Raw genomic sequence first — 20,272 nt, 5'->3', positions numbered from 1 at the left:
TAAACCCACTACAACATTTACAATCTGAGTACTGAGTACAATCACAATCAGTGCGTTCCTAGTACAGCACTAACCGCTTGTGTGTTGGAGAGTAAACCCACTACAACATTTACAATCTGAGTACTGAGTACAATCACAATCAGTGCGTTACTAGTACAGCACTAACCGCTTGTGTGTTGGAGAGTAAACCCACAACATTGACAATCTGAGTAGGGATTACAATCTGAGTGCTGAGTACATTTACAATCTGAGTACTGAGTACAATCACAATCAGTGCGTTACTAGTATAGCACTAACCGCTTGTGTGTTAGAGAGTAAACCCACTACAAGATTTACAATCTGAGTACTGAGTACAATCACAATCAGTGCGTTACTAGTACAGCACTAGCCGCTTGTGTGTTGGAGAGTAAACCCACTACAACATTTACAATCTAAGTACTGAGTACAATCACAACAAGTGAGTTACTAGTACAGTACTAACCGCTTGTGTGTTGGAGAGTAAACCCACTACAATATTTACAATCTGAGTACTGAGTACAATCACAATCAGTGCGTTACTAGTACAGCACTAGCCGCTTGTGTGTTGGAGAGTAAACCCGCTACAACATTTACAATCTGAGTACTGAGTACAATCACAATCAGTGCGTTACTAGTACAGCACTAACCGCTCGTGTGTTGGAGAGTAAACCCACTACAACATTTACAATCTGAGTACTGAGAACAATCACAATCAGTGAGTTACTAGTACAGCACTAACCGCTTGTGTGTTGGAGATAAACCCACTACAACATTTACAATCTGAGTACTGAGTACAATCACAATCAGTGCGTTACTAGTACAGCACTAACCGCTTGTGTGTTGGAGAGTAAACCCACTACAACATTGACAATCTGAGTACTGAGTACAATCACAATCAGTGCGTTACTAGTACAGCACTAGCCGCTTGTGTGTTGGAGAGTAAACGCACTACATTTACAATCTGAGTACTGAGTACAATCACAATCAGTGCGTTATTAGTACAGCACTAACCGCTTGTGTGTTGGAGAGTAAACCCACTACAACATTTACAATCTGAGTACTGAGTACAATCACAATCAGTGCGTTACTAGTACAGCACTAACCGCTCGTGTGTTGGAGAGTAAACCCTCTACAACATTTACAATCTGAGTACTGAGTACAATCACAATCAGTGCGTTATTAGTACAGCACTAACCGCTTGTGTGTTGGAGAGTAAACCCACTACAACATTTACAATCTGAGTACTGAGTACAATCACAATCAGTGCGTTACTAGTACAGCACTAGCCGCTTGTGTGTTGGAGAGTAAACGCACCACATTTACAATCTGAGTACTGAGTACAATCACAATCAGTGCGTTATTAGTACAGCACTAACCGCTTGTGTGTTGGAGAGTAAACCCACTACAACATTTACAATCTGAGTACTGAGTACAATCACAATCAGTGCGTTACTAGTACAGCACTAACCGCTTGTGTGTTGGAGAGTAAACCCACTACAACATTTACAATCTGAGTACTGAGTACAATCACAATCAGTGCGTTACTAGTACAGCACTAACCGCTTGTGTGTTGGAGAGTAAACCCACTACAACATTTACAATCTGAGTACTGAGTACAATCACAATCAGTGCGTTACTAGGACAGCACTAACCGCTTGTGTGTTGGAGAGTAAACCCACTACAACATTTACAATCTGAGTACTGAGTACAATCACAATCAGTGCGTTACTAGGACAGCACTAACCGCTTGTGTGTTGGAGAGTAAACCCACTACAACATTTACAATCTAAGTACTGAGTACACCACAATCAGTGCGTTACTAGTACAGCACTAACCGCTTGTGTGTTGAAGAGTGAACGCACTACAACATTTACAATCTGAGTACTGAGTACAATCACAATCAGTGCGTTACTACTACAGCACTAGCTGCTTGTGTGTTGGAGAGTAAACCCACTACAACATTTACAATCTGAGTACGACGTTTCGCCAGTAATTACCACCGGCACCGTCAGACGGACAGCCAGAATGGTCTCCACTCAATCCCCACCGTATCAAACACGGCAGCCATGGGCAGTGTTTTAAAAGCGGTGTTTTATTCAACTTCACCCAAACATCAACAACACTGCATTGACGACAAGACCGTGCAGGTGTGGGACTCCCCTAGGTCGACTCGGCCCCCAAACGAGTGCCAGGGGCACGGCCTGTAAACGTCGCCACTGGGGAGAGACAAAGGCGGCCGGGCGTTGGTGCGAGGGGCCACCCACCCCCTCGTGTGCCAGCAGTGCTGCTAGTAACAGTCACCCTACAGGTCTGTCAGGACTACACGGGGGACCTTTGTGCGAGTGTATGCACGTGTGTATGCACGTGTGTGTCACGTGTGACGCGCGTGATGCGCGAGTGTGTGTGTCACGTGTGGGTGTGTGTCACGTGTGGGTGTGTGTCACGTGCGAGTGTGTGTGTGTGTCACGTGCGAGTGTGTGTCACGTGCCAGTGTGTGTGTCACGCGCGAGTGTGTGTGAGACGTGCGAGTGTGTGTGTCACGCGCGAGTGTGTGTGTGAGACGTGCGAGTGTGTGTGTGTCACGCGCGAGTGTGTGTGTGTCACGTGCGGGTGTGTGTGTGACGTGCGAGTGTGTGTGTGACGCACGAATGTGTGTGTCACGTGCCAGTGTGTGCGTCACGTGCCAGTGTGTGAATCACGTGCCAGTGTGTGTGTGTGTCACCGCGCTATGAAACTGGTGGACCTGAATTCGATTCCTGCTCTCACACGGCCATCGACACTGGGGGGGGGGGGGTGGGGGGAACAGCTGAACCGGGTCCTGGGCATCCTCCCCTAGGTCGACTCGGCCTCAAATGATCGCCGCCACCATGACCAGCTGCACGTCAACTCTCCACGGTGCCCGTGAGCGGCTCGGTGGGCGAGCGAGTGGACAGGTGAGAATCTGGACTGGGCCTTCCCGAGGCCGGCTCGGCCTCAAACGAGTACCCGGTGCGGTGTGCAGTAAACATCGCGACTGGGGGAGACAAAGGTGGCCGGGCGCGGTGCTGGCCACACCGAACCCCTCCCTCGTGCCCCGCGTAGGTGCCAGCCCTCGCCCCAACAGCCTCCGTGATGCTGCATGGGGGGGGGGCGCGCCGTTGTGTGCGACGAGATTCCCTGCATAGCGGTCTCCCTTGTCCGACAGCGGCGTCCCTATGAGACGCACGCAGACACGCGCAGATAGACACAGCACATACAGACGTAACGCAGACACGCACAGAGCACGCACAGAGCACTCACAGACACACACAGACACGCACAGAGCACACAAAGAGCACGCACAGACACACACAGACACAGATACACACAGAGCACACACAGACACAAAGCACGCAGAGCACGCACAGACACACAGAGAGCAAACACAGAGCACACACAGATACACACAGACACACAGCACGCACAGATACGCAGCACACACACAGACACACACATACACGCTCAGACACACACAGAGCACACACAGACATACACAGACACACACAGCACGCACAGACACACACAGAGCACGCACAGACACACACAGAGCACGCACAGACACACACAGCACGCACAGCCACAGAGCACACACAGACACACACAGCACGCACAGAGCACACACAGAGCACACACAGACACACACAGACCCCACACAGACACACACAGACCACACACAGAGCACACACAGCACGCACAGAGCACACACAGACACACACAGACACACACAGAGCACATACACAGCACGCACAGAGCACACACAGACACACACAGACACACAGAGCACGCACAGACACACACAGACACACAGACCACACACAGAGCACACACAGAGCACACACAGCACGCACAGAGCACACACAGACACACACAGAGCACACACAGAGCACACACAGACACACACAGAGCACACACAGACACACACAAGACATACACAGAGCACACACAGACACACACAGAGCACACACAGAGCACACACAGACACACACAAGCCATACACAGAGCACGCAGGCACATAGACAGAGAGATATTCGCTGTCATTGATCATGAGCGAGAATCCAACTCTGGTCGCTGGGTTCGTAGTGCGGTGCAACGCTAATCAGTGAAGCACCACTCCACCACCCTCTCACCCATCCACTCGTCCACCCGCTCACCCACCCACCCACTCACCCACCCACTCGTCCACCCACTCGTCCACCCACCCACTCGTACACCCACTCGTACACCCACCCACTCGTCCACCCACCCACTCGTCCACCCACCCGCTCACCCTCCCACCCCCTCGCCGTGTGAGGAGGAGTCACATGGCCCCCGTGGTCCTCTGGATCTGCTCTTTGAGGATCATGATACTCTGCCTCTGCTCTGGTGGGAGGAGTGCAATCTGCTCTGGCGTCAACTGCAGAACCTGCATGATGAGGGCAGCCTGCACACACACAGATAGATACACACATAGATACACACACATACAGATACACACACACATAGATACACATAGATACACACACACATAGACACAACAGCCGCCATTGACCACTAAGTGGCGGTGACGTCACCACGACGCTTGTGCCAGGCCATGTGCACCTTGAGGCCACGTGAAGTGTCAAACGCCCACTGGCAGGAGGTCACGGGGCAGACCCAGCAGGTGACACGGGTCGACTGACTGAGATGACCTAGACGACTGGCTGATGCACCAGCTGTGCCCCCTACTGTGCCAACCTGCTGTGCTTTATGCACCCGGCACTCCGCTCGTTGTTGTGAGCGTCACTCCTCCGCCCTCTGTTGTTGTTGGAGGGCGACTGCCTCCAACTGCACAGTAACATCCTTCACGAGCCTCCTCCACAGAGGCCGATCTTGACACTGCTCCACGTCCTCCTGTACCACGTCACTCCATCTCTTCTCTAGCCCGTGCCGCGCCCGTTTAGCCCCCTCGATCCGGCCGAACAAAAGCTGTATCGGCATGCGGTGGCTGGGCATGCGGGCTACATAACCCAGCCAACGCAGCCTTGCCTGGCGGAGGAGCTCACCGATGAGACCGTGCCCAGATCTTTCAAGGATTTGTGAGCTCCTCACACAATCCAGCCTGATTAAACCCAGGATGGATCGTAGGCAGGCCAGCCTAAATTTTTCTAACCGGCGAAGATGTTCTATTAGGGGGGTCCACGTTTCGCAAGCGTAGAGAATGGAGGGAATGACCGTGGCCGAGAAGACCTGAAGCTTAGTGCGGAGTGACAGACCAGGTAGCTTCCACACAGCATTACGCAACCGATGAAAAGATATTGCCGCTCGACTGATTCGGAGTGAGACCTCTGCTGTTAAACTGGAGCCGGTCATAAGCACACTGCCCAGGTATGGGAAACTCTTCACTCTCTCCACAACTGCCCCATCACCGATTGGGAGTTGTGGGGGTGGAGTGTCCGATGGTACAAAATACCCAGGCAGCTGCTTAGTTTTGGTGGGGCTGATGGTAAGGCCCCATCTCTTAGTAGCACGCTCCAGTCTCAGCAGCAGCGTCTCCAACTCTTCTGAATGAGGAGCTATTACCAAACCATCGGCATACGTAACGTGGTTGAGCAATAGGGAGCCATCCCTTGACTGCACCCGGGCATCGATCAGCCTCCCATTATATCTGTACCATATGGAGATTCCCCCGGTACAGCTATTGAAGGCTTCACGAACTACGTGGTCAAAATAGATGCTAAATAATGTGAGAGCCAGAGGACATCCCTGTCACACTACAAGGTGTATAGGGAATGGCTCTGACTCCCGGCCATGTAGTTTTACCCGGGCCCACTCACCATCATGAAGGTCCTTAATGATCGTGAGCAGAGGGTCAGATACTCCAAAAGCACGAAGAACAACCCAGAGCCCAGGCCTTCTGATGGTATCATAGGCCTGGACCAGGTCAATAAAGCAGAGATGTAGGTCTTGCTGGAATTCCCTACACCTCTGCTGTAGCAGACGGACAGAAAATATGGCATCTGTGCAGGACCGCCCTTTCCTGAAACCGCATTGGGGCTCGGCAAGCCTCTCCTCAGCGTGCCTGGCAAGGCGATGTTGAATAATCCTTGCCAGGACCTTTCCTGGCACACTGAGGAGTGAGATGCCCCTGTAGCTGTTACAGTCTGTGCGGTCCCCCTTCTTAAAGAGGGGGACCACCAGGGCATCCTTCCAATCCTCCGGAACCCGTCCAGTGGTCCAGACTGTTGTTATGATGTCATATAGGGCAGTCTGTGCACAAACGCCACCCTCTCTCAGCATTTCGCTTGGGAGATCATCTCTGCCCGCTGCCTTTCCTGGTCTCAGACTCCAGATCGCCTTCAGTACTTCCTCAACAGATGGCACTTCAGCCAGCCACTCACAGGGGGTGACTTCTTCCAATATTTGAGGCACCGCAGCCTCAGCAGGGTCACCCTCACTTTGTGCCACGATGTTTTCCTGGCTGAGGGATTTTCCCTCCCCCAGGACCTCACAGAAATGCTCAGCACATCTGCAAACCTGTTCCTGGGGGTCGGAGATTGGATCACCGTTTTTTCCCCTAATGATGGTAATAGGTGTGGCGCTGCAGGTTACTTTTTTGATGGAGTTAAATAGAGATTTGTGATCGCGGGCCACTGAGGCAGACTCCATCTCCTCAGCAACCCGCGACCACCACCCATCCTTGCAGCGCCTCATGGCTCTCCGAACCTCCGAGCGAAGGCTGCGGTAAGCCTCCTCATTCTCTAACGTGGGATTCTGTAGCCGATGACAGTGGGCCTATCGCTTTTTCTCAACCATCCTGAACACCTCATCTGTCAGCGAGGGTCTCTGGGGAGGTCTGGACCGCGTACCCAAAGCAGCCATTGCAGCTGCATGAGTTACAGTCCTAAACCTCGCCCATTTACCCTCGACATCAGGAGGAGTGGGGGACGATGGCAATCCCAGCCGCAAGCGATGATGAAATTCTCGCTTGCAACTATCATCAGATAACTGAGACCAGGCCACTTTAGGTTGGAATGGGGTCCTGGGTGTACACCCACCACCGGAGTGGAAGAATGGCAGGCGCATCTTACAGGTGACTAATCGATGGTCAGAGGGCAGATCAGCTCCACGGTAGGTCCTGGTGTCAAGGACATGGGCTCGCATCCGCTGGTCCGTCAATATGTAGTCCAGCAGATGTTCTTGCTTGGACCCGGCATGCATCCATGATGTTGTGTGGATGCGCCGATGCCGGAACAGCGTGTTGGTAATTACAAGCCCATGGGCTGCACAAAAATCTAGCAGCCTCCTACCATTGTTATTGAGCTGATCTGGCCCATGCCCTCCAATCACTCCAGACCAGGTGCCAGCATCATGACCAACTCGGGCATTGAAGTCACACAACAAGATGACTATCCCGAGGTGCCACTTTAGCCAGCACCTGTGACAGGAGGTCATAGAAGGTATCTGATTCATCGGCTTTGCCTGCATCCCTCCACGGACCACCACTCCTCACTTCCGGTTGATGGGAAGGCGAGCCCAAAGTAGCCTGGGGCTTACAGCTTCCCACACCTCACCGTCACGCTCCCACGCCCACTTCATTCTTTTGTTCAAACGAAGAGCCACACCCTTTTGTTTGGCAGTCTGCTGCCCCGAGTAGAGAACCGGTCCACCGGACCTCCTGAATGCCACAGAGATCCAGGCGGTACCGGTCCAGCTCCCGACAGAGGAGTGGCAGCCTCTCCTCCGCAGTGAGTGTTCGAACATTCCACGTGGCCATCGGTAGTGACTTTTCGTTGTTTCTGGAGGAGCCCCGAGGTTACAGATTCAATCTCCTGGCTCCGCCAATTGGGGTTTGGCCAGGAGACGTCATAGACGCCTGTCCCCCCTCCGGCACAAGCTTATTAGTTACATATTTCAGTTTAACTCGTGGTTTAGTGGTAATTAATTGAAGGTGGAGGGGTTACCAGCCCCTCGCACCTGTCCAGAGCCCCCGTTTCACCACTGTGGTGGACACAGACGCCATGAGGGGAAGAGCCAATCAGAATTGGCTCTCCCCCACAGCACTGTCCACGACAGAGTAGCCCGTCCGGCACCGCGAGAAAGATACACACACACATAGATACACACACAGATACACACATAGATACACGTAGATACACACACACATATAGATACACATAGATACACACACATACACATAGATACACACACATACACAACATTTACAATCTGAGTACTGAGTACAATCACAATCAGTGCGTTACTAGTACAGCACTAACCGCTCGTGTGTTGGAGAGTAAACCCTCTACAACATTTACAATCTGAGTACTGAGTACAATCACAATCAGTGCGTTATTAGTACAGCACTAACCGCTTGTGTGTTGGAGAGTAAACCCACTACAACATTTACAATCTGAGTACTGAGTACAATCACAATCAGTGCGTTACTAGTACAGCACTAGCCGCTTGTGTGTTGGAGAGTAAACGCACCACATTTACAATCTGAGTACTGAGTACAATCACAATCAGTGCGTTATTAGTACAGCACTAACCGCTTGTGTGTTGGAGAGTAAACCCACTACAACATTTACAATCTGAGTACTGAGTACAATCACAATCAGTGCGTTACTAGTACAGCACTAACCGCTTGTGTGTTGGAGAGTAAACCCACTACAACATTTACAATCTGAGTACTGAGTACAATCACAATCAGTGCGTTACTAGTACAGCACTAACCGCTTGTGTGTTGGAGAGTAAACCCACTACAACATTTACAATCTGAGTACTGAGTACAATCACAATCAGTGCGTTACTAGGACAGCACTAACCGCTTGTGTGTTGGAGAGTAAACCCACTACAACATTTACAATCTGAGTACTGAGTACAATCACAATCAGTGCGTTACTAGGACAGCACTAACCGCTTGTGTGTTGGAGAGTAAACCCACTACAACATTTACAATCTAAGTACTGAGTACACCACAATCAGTGCGTTACTAGTACAGCACTAACCGCTTGTGTGTTGAAGAGTGAACGCACTACAACATTTACAATCTGAGTACTGAGTACAATCACAATCAGGGCGTTACTACTACAGCACTAGCTGCTTGTGTGTTGGAGAGTAAACCCACTACAACATTTACAATCTGAGTACGACGTTTCGCCAGTAATTACCACCGGCACCGTCAGACGGACAGCCAGAATGGTCTCCACTCAATCCCCACCGTATCAAACACGGCAGCCATGGGCAGTGTTTTAAAAGCGGTGTTTTATTCAACTTCACCCAAACATCAACAACACTGCATTGACGACAAAACCGTGCAGGTGTGGGACTCCCCTAGGTCGACTCGGCCCCCAAACGAGTGCCAGGGGCACGGCCTGTAAACGTCGCCACTGGGGAGAGACAAAGGCGGCCGGGCGTTGGTGCGAGGGGCCACCCACCCCCTCGTGTGCCAGCAGTGCTGCTAGTAACAGTCACCCTACAGGTCTGTCAGGACTACACGGGGGACCTTTGTGCGAGTGTATGCACGTGTGTATGCACGTGTGTGTCACGTGTGACGCGCGTGATGCGCGAGTGTGTGTGTCACGTGTGGGTGTGTGTCACGTGTGGGTGTGTGTCACGTGCGAGTGTGTGTGTGTGTCACGTGCGAGTGTGTGTCACGTGCCAGTGTGTGTGTCACGCGCGAGTGTGTGTGAGACGTGCGAGTGTGTGTGTCACGCGCGAGTGTGTGTGTGTCACGCGCGAGTGTGTGTGTGTCACGTGCGGGTGTGTGTGTGACGTGCGAGTGTGTGTGTGACGCACGAATGTGTGTGTCACGTGCCAGTGTGTGCGTCACGTGCCAGTGTGTGAATCACGTGCCAGTGTGTGTGTGTGTGTCACCGCGCTAAGAAACTGGTGGACCTGAATTCGATTCCTGCTCTCACACGGCCATCGACACTGGGGGGGGGTGGGGGGAACAGCTGAACCGGGTCCTGGGCATCCTCCCCTAGGTCGACTCGGCCTCAAATGATCGCCGCCACCATGACCAGCTGCACGTCAACTCTCCACGGTGCCCGTGAGCGGCTCGGTGGGCGAGCGAGTGGACAGGTGAGAATCTGGACTGGGCCTTCCCGAGGCCGGCTCGGCCTCAAACGAGTACCCGGTGCGGTGTGCAGTAAACATCGCGACTGGGGGAGACAAAGGTGGCCGGGCGCGGTGCTGGCCACACCGAACCCCTCCCTCGTGCCCCGCGTAGGTGCCAGCCCTCGCCCCAACAGCCTCCGTGATGCTGCATGGGGGGGGGGGCGCGCCGTTGTGTGCGACGAGATTCCCTGCATAGCGGTCTCCCTTGTCCGACAGCGGCGTCCCTATGAGACGCACGCAGACACGCGCAGATAGACACAGCACATACAGACGTAACGCAGACACGCACAGAGCACGCACAGAGCACTCACAGACACACACAGACACGCACAGAGCACACAAAGAGCACGCACAGACACACACAGACACAGATACACACAGAGCACACACAGACACAGAGCACGCAGAGCACGCACAGACACACAGAGAGCAAACACAGAGCACACACAGATACACACAGACACACAGCACGCACAGATACGCAGCACACACACAGACACACACATACACGCTCAGACACACACAGAGCACACACAGACATACACAGACACACACAGCACGCACAGACACACACAGAGCACGCACAGACACACACAGAGCACGCACAGACACACACAGCACGCACAGCCACAGAGCACACACAGACACACACAGCACGCACAGAGCACACACAGAGCACACACAGACACACACAGACCACACACAGAGCACACACAGCACGCACAGAGCACACACAGACACACACAGAGCACATACACAGCACGCACAGAGCACACACAGACACACACAGACACACAGAGCACGCACAGACACACACAGACACACAGACCACACACAGAGCACACACAGAGCACACACAGCACGCACAGAGCACACACAGACACACACAGACACACACAGAGCACACACAGAGCACACACAGAGCACACACAGACACACACAAGACATACACAGAACACACACAGACACACACAGAGCACACACAGAGCACACACAGACACACACAAGCCATACACAGAGCACGCAGGCACATAGACAGAGAGATATTCGCTGTCATTGATCATGAGCGAGAATCCAACTCTGGTCGCTGGGTTCGTAGTGCGGTGCAACGCTAATCAGTGAAGCACCACTCCACCACCCTCTCACCCATCCACTCGTCCACCCGCTCACCCACCCACCCACTCACCCACCCACTCGTCCACCCACTCGTCCACCCACCCACTCGTACACCCACTCGTACACCCACCCACTCGTCCACCCACCCACTCGTCCACCCACCCACCCGCCCACCCACCCGCTCACCCTCTCACCCCCTCGCCGTGTGAGGAGGAGTCACATGGCCCCCGTGGTCCTCTGGATCTGCTCTTTGAGGATCATGATACTCTGCCTCTGCTCTGGTGGGAGGAGTGCAATCTGCTCTGGCGTCAACTGCAGAACCTGCATGATGAGGGCAGCCTGCACACACACAGATAGATACACACATAGATACACACACATACAGATACACACACACATAGATACACATAGATACACACACACATAGACACAACAGCCGCCATTGACCACTAAGTGGCGGTGACGTCACCACGACGCTTGTGCCAGGCCATGTGCACCTTGAGGCCACGTGAAGTGTCAAACGCCCACTGGCAGGAGGTCACGGGGCAGACCCAGCAGGTGACACGGGTCGACTGACTGAGATGACCTAGACGACTGGCTGATGCACCAGCTGTGCCCCCTACTGTGCCAACCTGCTGTGCTTTATGCACCCGGCACTCCGCTCGTTGTTGTGAGCGTCACTCCTCCGCCCTCTGTTGTTGTTGGAGGGCGACTGCCTCCAACTGCACAGTAACATCCTTCACGAGCCTCCTCCACAGAGGCCGATCTTGACACTGCTCCACGTCCTCCTGTACCACGTCACTCCATCTCTTCTCTAGCCCGTGCCGCGCCCGTTTAGCCCCCTCGATCCGGCCGAACAAAAGCTGTATCGGCATGCGGTGGCTGGGCATGCGGGCTACATAACCCAGCCAACGCAGCCTTGCCTGGCGGAGGAGCTCACCGATGAGACCGTGCCCAGATCTTTCAAGGATTTGTGAGCTCCTCACACAATCCAGCCTGATTAAACCCAGGATGGATCGTAGGCAGGCCAGCCTAAATTTTTCTAACCGGCGAAGATGTTCTATTAGGGGGGTCCACGTTTCGCAAGCGTAGAGAATGGAGGGAATGACCGTGGCCGAGAAGACCTGAAGCTTAGTGCGGAGTGACAGACCAGGTAGCTTCCACACAGCATTACGCAACCGATGAAAAGATATTGCCGCTCGACTGATTCGGAGTGAGACCTCTGCTGTTAAACTGGAGCCGGTCATAAGCACACTGCCCAGGTATGGGAAACTCTTCACTCTCTCCACAACTGCCCCATCACCGATTGGGAGTTGTGGGGGTGGAGTGTCCGATGGTACAAAATACCCAGGCAGCTGCTTAGTTTTGGTGGGGCTGATGGTAAGGCCCCATCTCTTAGTAGCACGCTCCAGTCTCAGCAGCAGCGTCTCCAACTCTTCTGAATGAGCAGCTATTACCAAACCATCGGCATACGTAACGTGGTTGAGCAATAGGGAGCCATCCCTTGACTGCACCCGGGCATCGATCAGCCTCCCATTATATCTGTACCATATGGAGATTCCCCCGGTACAGCTATTGAAGGCTTCACGAACTACGTGGTCAAAATAGATGCTAAATAATGTGAGAGCCAGAGGACATCCCTGTCACACTACAAGGTGTATAGGGAATGGCTCTGACTCCCGGCCATGTAGTTTTACCCGGGCCCACTCACCATCATGAAGGTCCTTAATGATCGTGAGCAGAGGGTCAGATACTCCAAAAGCACGAAGAACAACCCAGAGCCCAGGCCTTCTGATGGTATCATAGGCCTGGACCAGGTCAATAAAGCAGAGATGTAGGTCTTGCTGGAATTTCCTCCACCTCTGCTGTAGCAGACGGACAGAAAATATGGCATCTGTGCAGGACCGCCCTTTCCTGAAACCGCATTGGGGCTCGGCAAGCCTCTCCTCAGCGTGCCTGGCAAGGCGATGTTGAATAATCCTTGCCAGGACCTTTCCCGGCACACTGAGGAGTGAGATGCCCCTGTAGCTGTTACAGTCTGTGCGGTCCCCCTTCTTAAAGAGGGGGACCACCAGGGCATCCTTCCAATCCTCCGGAACCCGTCCAGTGGTCCAGACTGTTGTTATGATGTCATATAGGGCAGTCTGTGCACAAACGCCACCCTCTCTCAGCATTTCGCTTGGGAGATCATCTCTGCCCGCTGCCTTTCCTGGTCTCAGACTCCAGATCGCCTTCAGTACTTCCTCAACAGATGGCACTTCAGCCAGCCACTCACAGGGGGTGACTTCTTCCAATATTTGAGGCACCGCAGCCTCAGCAGGGTCACCCTCACTTTGTGCCACGATGTTTTCCTGGCTGAGGGATTTTCCCTCCCCCAGGACCTCACAGAAATGCTCAGCACATCTGCAAACCTGTTCCTGGGGGTCGGAGATTGGATCACCGTTTTTTCCCCTAATGATGGTAATAGGTGTGGCGCTGCAGGTTACTTTTTTGATGGAGTTGAATAGAGATTTGTGATCGCGGGCCACTGAGGCAGACTCCATCTCCTCAGCAACCCGCGACCACCACCCATCCTTGCAGCGCCTCATGGCTCTCCGAACCTCCGAGCGAAGGCTGCGGTAAGCCTCCTCATTCTCTAACGTGGGATTCTGTAGCCGATGACAGTGGGCCTATCGCTTTTTCTCAACCATCCTGAACACCTCATCTGTCAGCGAGGGTCTCTGGGGAGGTCTGGACCGCGTACCCAAAGCAGCCATTGCAGCTGCATGAGTTACAGTCCTAAACCTCGCCCATTTACCCTCGACATCAGGAGGAGTGGGGGACGATGGCAATCCCAGCCGCAAGCGATGATGAAATTCTCGCTTGCAACTTTCATCAGATAACTGAGACCAGGCCACTTTAGGTTGGAATGGGGTCCTGGGTGTACACCCACCACCGGAGTGGAAGAATGGCAGGCGCATCTTACAGGTGACTAATCGATGGTCAGAGGGCAGATCAGCTCCACGGTAGGTCCTGGTGTCAAGGACATGGGCTCGCATCCGCTGGTCCGTCAATATGTAGTCCAGCAGATGTTCTTGCTTGGACCCGGCATGCATCCATGATGTTGTGTGGATGCGCCGATGCCGGAACAGCGTGTTGGTAATTACAAGCCCATGGGCTGTACAAAAATCTAGCAGCCTCCTACCATTGTTATTGAGCTGATCTGGCCCATGCCCTCCAATCACTCCAGACCAGGTGCCAGCATCATGACCAACTCGGGCATTGAAGTCACACAACAAGATGACTATCCCGAGGTGCCACTTTAGCCAGCACCTGTGACAGGAGGTCATAGAAGGCATCTGATTTATCGGCTTTGCCTGCATCCCTCCACGGACCACCACTCCTCACTTCCGGTTGATGGGAAGGCGAGCCCAAAGTAGCCTGGGGCTTACAGCTTCCCACACCTCACCGTCACGCTCCCACGCCCACTTCATTCTTTTGTTCAAACGAAGAGCCACACCCTTTTGTTTGGCAGTCTGCTGCCCCGAGTAGAGAACCGGTCCACCGGACCTCCTGAATGCCACAGAGATCCAGGCGGTACCGGTCCAGCTCCCGACAGAGGAGTGGCAGCCTCTCCTCCGCAGTGAGTGTTCGAACATTCCACGTGGCCATCGGTAGTGACTTTTCGTTGTTTCTGGAGGAGCCCCGAGGTTACAGATTCAATCTCCTGGCTCCGCCAATTGGGGTTTGGCCAGGAGACGTCATAGACGCCTGTCCCCCCTCCGGCACAAGCTTATTAGTTACATATTTCAGTTTAACTCGTGGTTTAGTGGTAATTAATTGAAGGTGGAGGGGTTACCAGCCCCTCGCACCTGTCCAGAGCCCCCGTTTCACCACTGTGGTGGACACAGACGCCATGAGGGGAAGAGCCACTCAGAATTGGCTCTCCCCCACAGCACTGTCCACGACAGAGTTGCCCGTCCGGCACCGCGAGAAAGATACACACACACATAGATACACACACAGATACACACATAGATACACGTAGATACACACACACATATAGATACACATAGATGCACACACATACACATAGATACACACACATACACATAGATACACACACACACATAGATACACGTAGATATATACGCACAGATACACACACATATAGATACACACACATAGACAACACACAGATACACACACAGATAGATAGATACACACATACATACACACATACACAGATACATAGATACAAAGACAAAGATACTAGTACATCACTAACCGCTTGTGTGTGGGAGAGTAAACCCACTACAACATTTACTCTGAGTACTGAGTACAATCACAATCAGTGTGTTCCTAGTACAGCACTAACCGCTTGTGTGTTGGAGAGTAAACCCACTACAACATTTACAATCTGAGTGCTGAGTACAAACACAATCAGTGCGTTACTAGTACAGCACTAACCGCTTGTGTGTTGGAGAGTAAACCCACTACAACATTTACAATCTGAGTACTGAGTACAATCACAATCAGTGTGTTACTAGTACAGCACTAGCCGCTTGTGTGTTGGAGAGTAAACCCACTACAACATTTACAATCTGAGTACTGAGTACAATCACAATCAGTGCGTTACTAGTACAGCACTAACCGCTTGTGTGTTGGAGAGTAAACCCACTACAACATTTACAATCTGAGTATTGAGTACAATCACAATCAGTGCGTTACTAGTACAGCACTAACCGCTTGTGTGTTGGAGAGTAAACCCACTACAATATTTACAATCTGAGTACTGAGTACAATCACAATCAGTGCGTTACTAGTACAGCACTAACCGCTTGTGTGTTGGAGAGTAAACCAACTACAACATTTACAATCTGAGTAGTGAGTAAAATCACAATCAGTGCATTACTAGTACAGCACTAACCGCTTGTGTGTTGGAGAGTAAACCCACTACAACATTTACAATCTGAGTACTGAGTACAATCACAATCAGTGCGTTACTAGTACAGCACTAACTGCTTGTGTGTTGGAGAGTAAACCCACTACAACATTTACAATCTGAGTGCTGAGTACAATCACAATCAGTGCGTTACTAGTACAGCACTAACCGCTTGTGTGTTGGAGAGTAAACCCACTACAACATTTACAATCTGAGTACTGAGTACAATCACAATCAGTGCGTTACTAGTACAGCGCTAACCGCTTGTGTGTTGGAGGGTAAACCCACTACAACATTTACAATCTGAGTACTGAGTACAATCACAATCAGTGCGTTACTAGTACAGCACTAACCGCTTGTGTGTTGGAGAGTAAACCCACTACAACATTTACAATCTGAGTATTGAGTACAATCACAATCAGTGCGTTACTAGTACAGCACTAACCGCTTGTGTGTTGGAGAGTAAACCCACTACAATATTTACAATCTGAGTACTGAGTACAATCACAATCAGTGCGTTACTAGTACAGCACTAACCGCTTGTGTGTTGGAGAGTAAACCAACTACAACATTTACAATCCGAGTAGTGAGTAAAATCACAATCAGTGCATTACTAGTACAGCACTAACCGCTTGTGTGTTGGAGAGTAAACCCACTACAACATTTACAATCTGAGTACTGAGTACAATCACAATCAGTGCGTTACTAGTACAGCACTAACTGCTTGTGTGTTGGAGAGTAAACCCACTACAACATTTACAATCTGAGTGCTGAGTACAATCACAATCAGTGCGTTACTAGTACAGCACTAACCGCTTGTGTGTTGGAGAGTAAACCCACTACACCATTTACAATCTGAGTACTGAGTACAATCACAATCAGTGCGTTACTAGTACAGCGCTAACCGCTTGTGTGTTGGAGGGTAAACCCACTACAACATTTACAATCTGAGTACTGAGTACAATCACAATCAATGCGTTACTAGTACATAACTAACCGATTGTGTGTTGGAGAGTAAACCCACTACAACATTTACTCTGAGTACTGAGTACAATCACAATCAGTGCATTACTAGTACAGCACTAACCGCTTGTGTGTTGGAGAGAAAACCCGCTACAACATTTACAATCTGAGTACTGAGTACAATCACAATCAGTGCGTTACTAGTACAGCACTAACCGCTTGTGTGTTGGAGAGTAAACCCACTACAACATTTACAATCTGAGTATTGAGTACAATCACAATCAGTGCGTTACTAGTACAGCACTAACCGCTTGTGTGTTGGAGAGTAAATCACTACAATATTTACAATCTGAGTACTGAGTACAATCACAATCAGTGCGTTACTAGTACAGCACTAACTGCTTGTGTGTTGGAGAGTAAACCCACTACAACATTTACAATCTGAGTGCTGAGTACAATGACAATCAGTGTGTTACTAGTACAGCACTAACCGCTTGTGTGTTGGAGAGTAAACCCACTACAACATTTACAATCTGAGTACTGAGTACAATCACAATCAGTGCGTTACTAGTACAGCGCTAACCGCTTGTGTGTTGGAGGGTAAACCCACTACAACATTTACAATCTGAGTACTGAGTACAATCACAATCAATGCGTTACTAGTACATAACTAACCGATTGTGTGTTGGAGAGTAAACCCACTACAACATTTACTCTGAGTACTGAGTACAATCACAATCAGTGTGTTACTAGTACAGCACTAACCGCTTGTGTGTTGGAGAGTAAACCCACTACAACATTTACAATCTGAGTGCTGAGTACAAACACAATCAGTGCGTTACTAGTACAGCACTAACCGCTTGTGTGTTGGAGAGTAAACCCACTACAACATTTACAATCTGAGTACTGAGTACAATCACAATCAGTGTGTTACTAGTACAGCACTAGCCGCTTGTATGTTGGAGAGTAAACCCACTACAACATTTACAATCTGAGTACTGAGTACAATCAGTGCATTACTAGTACAGCACTAACCGCTGTGTGTTGGAGAGTAAACCCACTACAACATTTACAATCTGAGTACTGAGTACAATCACAATCAGTGCGTTACTAGTACAGCACTAACCGCTTGTGTGTTGGAGAGTAAACCCACTACAACATTTACAATCTGAGTATTGAGTACAATCACAATCAGTGCGTTACTAGTACAGCACTAACTGCTTGTGTGTTGGAGAGTAAACCCACTACAACATTTACAATCTGAGTGCTGAGTACAATGACAATCAGTGCGTTACTAGTACAGCACTAACCGCTTGTGTGTTGGAGAGTAAACCCACTACAACATTTACAATCTGAGTACTGAGTACAATCACAATCAGTGCGTTACTAGTACAGCACTAACCGCTTGTGTGTTGGAGAGTAAACCCACAACATTGACAATCTGAGTACTGATTACAATCTGAGTGCTGAGTACATTTACAATCTGAGTACTGAGTACAATCACAATCAGTGCGTTACTAGTACAGCACTAGCCGCTTGTGTGTTGGAGAGTAAACCCACTACAACATTTACAATCTAAGTACTGAGTACAATCACAACAAGTGAGTTACTAGTACAGTACTAACCGCTTGTGTGTTGGAGAGTAAACCCACTACAATATTTACAATCTGAGTACTGAGTACAATCACAATCAGTGCGTTACTAGTACAGCACTAGCCGCTTGTGTGTTGGAGAGTAAACCCGCTACAACATTTACAATCTGAGTACTGAGTACAATCACAATCAGTGCGTTACTAGTACAGCACTAACCGCTCGTGTGTTGGAGAGTAAACCCACTACAACATTTACAATCTGAGTACCGAGTACAATCACAATCAGTGAGTTACTAGTACAGCACTAACCGCTTGTGTGTTGGAGAGTAAACCCACTACAACATTTACAATCTGAGTGCTGAGTACAAACACAATCAGTGCGTTACTAGTACAGCACTAACCGCTTGTGTGTTGGAGAGTAAACCCACTACAACATTTACAATCTGAGTACTGAGTACAATCACAATCAGTGTGTTACTAGTACAGCACTAGCCGCTTGTATGTTGGAGAGTAAACCCACTACAACATTTACAATCTGAGTACTGAGTACAATCAGTGCATTACTAGTACAGCACTAACCGCTGTGTGTTGGAGAGTAAACCCACTACAACATTTACAATCTGAGTACTGAGTACAATCACAATCAGTGCGTTACTAGTACAGCACTAACCGCTTGTGTGTTGGAGAGTAAACCCACTACAACATTTACAATCTGAGTATTGAGTACAATCACAATCAGTGCGTTACTAGTACAGCACTAACTGCTTGTGTGTTGGAGAGTAAACCCACTACAACATTTACAATCTGAGTGCTGAGTACAATGACAATCAGTGCGTTACTAGTACAGCACTAACCGCTTGTGTGTTGGAGAGTAAACCCACTACAACATTTACAATCTGAGTACTGAGTACAATCACAATCAGTGCGTTACTAGTACAGCACTAACCGCTTGTGTGTTGGAGAGTAAACCCACAACATTGACAATCTGAGTACTGATTACAATCTGAGTGCTGAGTACATTTACAATCTGAGTACTGAGTACAATCACAATCAGTGCGTTACTAGTACAGCACTAGCCGCTTGTGTGTTGGAGAGTAAACCCACTACAACATTTACAATCTAAGTACTGAGTACAATCACAACAAGTGAGTTACTAGTACAGTACTAACCGCTTGTGTGTTGGAGAGTAAACCCACTACAATATTTACAATCTGAGTACTGAGTACAATCACAATCAGTGCGTTACTAGTACAGCACTAGCCGCTTGTGTGTTGGAGAGTAAACCCGCTACAACATTTACAATCTGAGTACTGAGTACAATCACAATCAGTGCGTTACTAGTACAGCACTAACCGCTCGTGTGTTGGAGAGTAAACCCACTACAACATTTACAATCTGAGTACCGAGTACAATCACAATCAGTGAGTTACTAGTACAGCACTAACCGCTTGTGTGTTGGAGATAAACCCACTACAACATTTACAATCTGAGTACTGAGTACAATCACAATCAGTGCGTTACTAGTACAGCACTAACCGCTTGTGTGTTGGAGAGTAAACCCACT

At 50.1% G+C, this 20,272-nt stretch overlaps 1 protein-coding gene across 1 annotated transcript in view; it reads right to left on the bottom strand.

The window, feature by feature from the left end:
* Window positions 1–2,089: 2,089 nt before the first annotated feature.
* Window positions 2,090–20,272, bottom strand: part of CSTF2 (cleavage stimulation factor subunit 2) — a 64,134-nt gene continuing 45,951 nt past the window's right edge. Inside the window, exons 15-17 of the mRNA XM_076054552.1 lie at window positions 11,416–11,568; window positions 4,312–10,337; window positions 2,090–3,210 (exon numbers count right to left, since the gene is read on the bottom strand). Coding sequence (XP_075910667.1) covers window positions 11,446–11,568 — 123 coding nt within the window. The 3' untranslated portion in view covers window positions 2,090–3,210; window positions 4,312–10,337; window positions 11,416–11,445. The remainder of the gene's footprint in view (window positions 3,211–4,311; window positions 10,338–11,415; window positions 11,569–20,272) is intronic.

This window comes from Petromyzon marinus, chromosome 66 (genome assembly GCF_048934315.1).
Source record: "Petromyzon marinus isolate PM22_M1 ecotype Great Lakes invasive population chromosome 66, UKy_Petmar_22M1.pri1.0, whole genome shotgun sequence".
NCBI classification, from domain to species: Eukaryota; Metazoa; Chordata; class Hyperoartia; order Petromyzontiformes; family Petromyzontidae; genus Petromyzon; species Petromyzon marinus.
Note: the sequence above shows the minus strand (reverse complement) of the source record. Positions and strands in the feature narration are given on the sequence as shown.